At 42.6% G+C, this 5244-nt stretch overlaps 1 protein-coding gene across 1 annotated transcript; it reads right to left on the bottom strand.

Moving 5' to 3' along the window:
- Window positions 1-2452: 2452 nt before the first annotated feature.
- Window positions 2453-4113, bottom strand: LOC144835488 (uncharacterized). The gene is made up of 2 exons (XM_078690572.1): window positions 3759-4113; window positions 2453-3561 (listed from the first exon to the last, which is right to left on the bottom strand). The coding sequence occupies exon 2, from the start codon at window positions 3470-3472 to the stop codon at window positions 2453-2455; it is 1020 nt and encodes a 339-aa protein (XP_078546698.1). The 5' UTR covers window positions 3473-3561; window positions 3759-4113.
- Window positions 4114-5244: the final 1131 nt, after the last annotated feature.

Genomic DNA, 5244 nt, shown 5'->3' on the forward strand with positions numbered 1-5244 from the left:
GTACTAGATTGTCACACAGTACCACACGTACACAGGGGCATGGCAGTCGTTACGTTTATGTACATGATGTACAGGAATGGTAAGGCCAGTGCGTACTTGATTGCCACACAGTCCCACACGTACATAGAGGAATGGCAGTCGTTTATGTACATGATGTACATGAATGGTAAGGCCAGTGCGTACTTGATTGCCACACAGTCCCACAGGTACACAGGGGAATGGCGGTCGTGTATGTACATGATGTACAGAAATGGTAAGGCCAGTGCGTACTTGATTGCCACACAGTCCCACACGTACACAGGGGAATGGCGGTCGTTTATGTACATGATGTACATGAATGGTAAGGCCAGTGTGTACTTGATTGCCACACGGTCCCACACGTACACAGGGGAATGGCGGTCGTTTATGTACATGATGTACATGAATGGTAAGGCCAGTGCGTACTTGATTGCCACACAGTCCCATACGTACACAGGGGAATGGCAGTCGTTTACGTACATGATGTACAGGAATGGTAAGGCCAGTGCGTACTTGATTGCCACACAGTCCCACAGGTACACAGGGGAATGGCAGTCGTTTACGTACATGATGTACAGGAATGGTAAGGCCAGTGTGTACTTGATTGCCACACAGTCCCACAGGTACACAGGGGAATGGCAGTCGTTTATGTACATGATGTACAGGAATGGTAAGGCCAGTGCGTACTTTATTGCCACACAGTCCCACACGTACACAGGGGAATGGCGGTCGTTTATGTACATGATGTACAGGAATGGTAAGGCCAGTGCGTACTTGATTGCCACACAGTCCCACACGTACACAGGCGAATGGCGGTCGTTTATGTACATGATGTACATGAATGGTAAGGCCAGTGTGTACTTGATTGCCACACGGTCCCACACGTAGACAGGGGAATGGCGGTCGTTTATGTACATGATGTACAGGAATGGTAAGGCCAGTGCGTACTTTATTGCCACACAGTCCCGCACGTACACAGGGGCATGGCAGTCGTTACGTTTATGTACATGATGAACAGGAATGGTAAGGCCAGTGCGTACTTGATTGCCACACAGTCCCACACGTACATAGGTATAACTGCACAAACAAGTTTCTTGCAAATGCGGAATTTAATTGTTCTCCAACTTGATCCGATTTACTATAACAAATAAATAATGATTACAAATAATATATACGGTATCTATCATACAGTACAACATAAATAATTCTATACAATAATAATAGACCTTACATAGTATCTAAATAAGTCATAGATAAAACAGTACAATATAAATAATTCTTGGTTCAAAATAATTACAACTATAATAATAATAAGATAAGTCTCAATTGCTTACCAAAGATATGCCTGGATAACATGTGCAGCTATAGCTATACACTATATCAATTACTACCGTACTACAGCTTTAGGCTTCTAAGTAAGCCTTGGTACATCTACCACTTCTATAGCTAGGCCAGCTTAGGCTTCTAAGTAAGCCTTGGTACATCTACCACTTCTATAGGCTTCTAAGTAAGCCTTGGTACATCTACCACTTCTATAGGCTTCTAAGTAAGCCTTGGTACATCTACCACTTCTATAGGCTTCTAAGTAAGCCTTTTGTGCTTGCTAGGTCCTTACCCAACAAGCCTAACTATCCAACTGCCAGCCACAGCCCAAGCAAACTATGCCCTCATTAGCATAACCCATATGGTTGGTCACCTGTTCACTTGACACCCTTCAGTGAACACAAGCACAGTAACCTAGCTTGGATTTGGCACTTACATACCCACCCACAATTGCGCATTGCACAATTCTACATACAAATACAATGAAAGTGTAAAATCCAGGCCTATAACACAAATTATCCATCAACTTATTGACTATAATGTTAAACAACAATGTATATAAGTAGCGACAAAATAAAGTTAAATATAAAGTTCATTTAAAGTTTCTTAAGTTTTCTGTGTTTCCTTCTTTTGTTTTGTTCAATTCAGAATAATATAGACAACGCCTCGGATTTACTTTTCCGGATCATCATTCTCCAACAGCAAACATAGTTTACTCACAGGCCTTGTCAGGATACTTGCATGTGTCTTTACCTTTACTTGCCGAACAAACCCATCCTTGTTTTGGAGATAACCACTTTTGTCTTCTTTGTAACAGCGGAAGATATTCACTTTTCCATCTCTCCCAGAAACGATCAGACAAATATTGAGCTTGTTTCCATCTTCTCCGGAAGCAATTGGATTTCTCATCTGCTGAACAAAACTGTTCCACTCTAGACTTAAATTGTCTTATAAAACGTTTGAATTCCAAGGATTCACCTGCAAATTTCTTAATTTCCATTTGTGGCTTCCGCATAGTCCTTATCACCTCGTTCATATCAGTAGAACCAACTTTTCTATTAGAAGAAAAAGAATCCTGACAACCCTGCCGGTTTTGCTGAAAAAGATGAGTTTACGTAACAGGAACTACCACAGGAGTCACTGTGTTCGAAGCTAAGTTAGGAATTGTAGTAGGAGCAGGATCTGCTTGAGCAAAGTTTTGGGTTGCCGGTATGTTTACGGGAACAGCAGGAACTACCACAGGAGCAACTGACGTTAGCACAGGATTTGTAACATGATCGGCTGGAGCAAAGGCTTGTGTTACATCACCAGGAACAACAGGGACTACAACAGGATCCAATGGGTCTAAATCTAATACAGGAATAGTAGCAGGATCCGCTGGACCAATTGATAACACATTTCGTCGGTATGCACTATCTAGAAACCCTTCCATTGATGACGTACTTTTGTGGCTACCAGAACCACTTCCGCTTGCGAAATCCCTTGCAACATTCAATCTTGCTTCGGCGACGTCTATCTCTTCTTTTAAAGCGTTTTCTTCTTTTAACTGTTTGAGTTTGAACTCTTCCTGTTTCAGTTTGAACTCTTCTTGTTTCAGTTTGAACTCTTCCTGTTGAATTCTCTGCTTTTCTGTGAGACTCCTCTGCCTGGCTAGCAACTCTGCATGTTTTTGCTCTTCTTGCATCACAAAAGCACTTAGTGATCGCTTAGAAGATTTTGAACTGTTAGTTGATTTCCTGCTTGCGGAGCGATGAGAATTTACCGCCGCAGACTGCTCTACCTCAAGCACCGCAAACCAATCCTCTACTTTAGCTTTTAAGTTTGCCAACCACACATCTTTGTCTTCAAACCATTCATTATACATTATTTTCTCTTCCTCGTTCAGCAAGCCACAAATTTCATCATGAAGGAACATAAATTCACCATACACCATTAACCAATCTTGATGCACCTTAATCAGATTTTCTCTTGTAACTTCCTTATTCAAAGAAGCTTTCAACGCTTCTGACACAAATTTAACACGACGCCACAACTCTTTGATTCCTTTCAGCTTTCGTTCCTTTTCATACTCTGCACCCTTCTCGGTCTTACGTTTTACTCTAACAGATTTCTCTGAAGCAGCTTCAGCCATCGTGGATATAACTTTGTAAATTTTATAACTGCACAAACAAGTTTCTTGCAAATGCGGAATTTAATTGTTCTCCGACTTGATCCGATTTACTATAACAAATAAATAATGATTACAAATAATATATACGGTATCTATCATACAGTACAACATAAATAATTCTATACAATAATAATAGACCTTACATAAGTATCTAAATAAGTCATAGATAAAACAGTACAATATAAATAATTCTTGGTTCAAAATAATTACAACTATAATAATAATAAGATAAGTCTCAATTGCTTACCAAAGATATGCCTGGATAACATGTGCAGCTATAGCTATACACTATATCAATTACTACCGTACTACAGCTTTAGGCTTCTAAGTAAGCCTTGGTACATCTACCACTTCTATAGCTAGGCCAGCTTAGGCTTCTAAGTAAGCCTTGGTACATCTACCACTTCTATAGGCTTCTAAGTAAGCCTTGGTACATCTACCACTTCTATAGGCTTCTAAGTAAGCCTTGGTACATCTACCACTTCTATAGGCTTCTAAGTAAGCCTTTTGTGCTTGCTAGGTCCTTACCCAACAAGCCTAACTATCCAACTGCCAGCCACAGCCCAAGCAAGCTATGCCCTCATTAGCATAACCCATATGGTTGGTCACCTATTCACTTGACACCCTTCAGTGAACACAAGCACAGTAACCTAGCTTGGATTTGGCACTTACAATAGGGAAATGGCAGTCGTTTATGTACATGACGTACATGAATGGTAAGGCCAGTGCGTACTTGATTGCCACACAGTCCCATACGTACACAGGGGAATGGCAGTCGTTTACGTACATGATGTACAGGAATGGTAAGGCCAGTGCGTACTTGATTGCCACACAGTCCCACAGGTACACAGGGGAATGGCAGTCGTTTACGTACATGATGTACATGAATGGTAAGGCCAGTGTGTACTTGATTGCCACACAGTCCCACAGGTACACAGGGGAATGACAGTCGTTTACGTACATGATGTACAGGAATGGTAAGGCCAGTGTGTACTTGATTGCCACACAGTCTCACACGTACACAGGGGAATGGCGGTTGTTTACGTACATGATGTACAGGAATGGTAAGGCCAGTGCGAACTAGATTGCCACACAGTCCCACACGTACACAGGGGAATGGCGGTCGTTTATGTACATGATGTACAGGAATGGTAAGGCCAGTGCGTACTTGATTGCCACACAGTCCCACATGTACACAGGGGAATGGCGGTTGTTTACGTACATGATGTACAGGAATGGTAAGGCCAGTGCGAACTAGATTGCCACACAGTCCCACACGTACATAGGGGAATGGCGGTCGTTTACGTACATGATGTACAGGAATGCCATGGTAAGGCCAGTGCGTACTAGATTGCCACACAGTCCCACACGTACACAAGGGAATGGCGGTCGTTTATGTACATGATGTACAGGAATGGTAAGGCCAGTGTGTACTTGATTGCCACACAGTCCCACACGTACACAGGGGAATGGCAGTCGTTTATGTACATGATGTACAGGAATGGTAAGGCCAGTGCGTACTTGATTGCCACACAGTCCCACAGGTACACAGGGGCATGGCGGTCGTTCATGTACATGATGTACAGGAATGGTAAGGCCAGTGCGTACTTGATTGCCACACAGTCCCACACGTACACAGGGAATGGCGGTCGTTTATGTACATGATGTATAGGTATGGTAAGCCCAGTGCGTACTCGATTGCCACACAGCCCCACACGTACACAGGTGAATGG

Source organism: Antedon bifida, chromosome 2 (assembly GCF_963402885.1).
Source record: "Antedon bifida chromosome 2, ecAntBifi1.1, whole genome shotgun sequence".
NCBI lineage: Eukaryota > Metazoa > Echinodermata > Crinoidea > Comatulida > Antedonidae > Antedon > Antedon bifida.

Coding starts and splice junctions, on each gene's coding strand:
- LOC144835488 (XM_078690572.1), bottom strand. CDS start 3,472: ATGGCTGAAGCTGCTTCAGAGAAATCTGTTAGAGTAAAACGTAAGACC.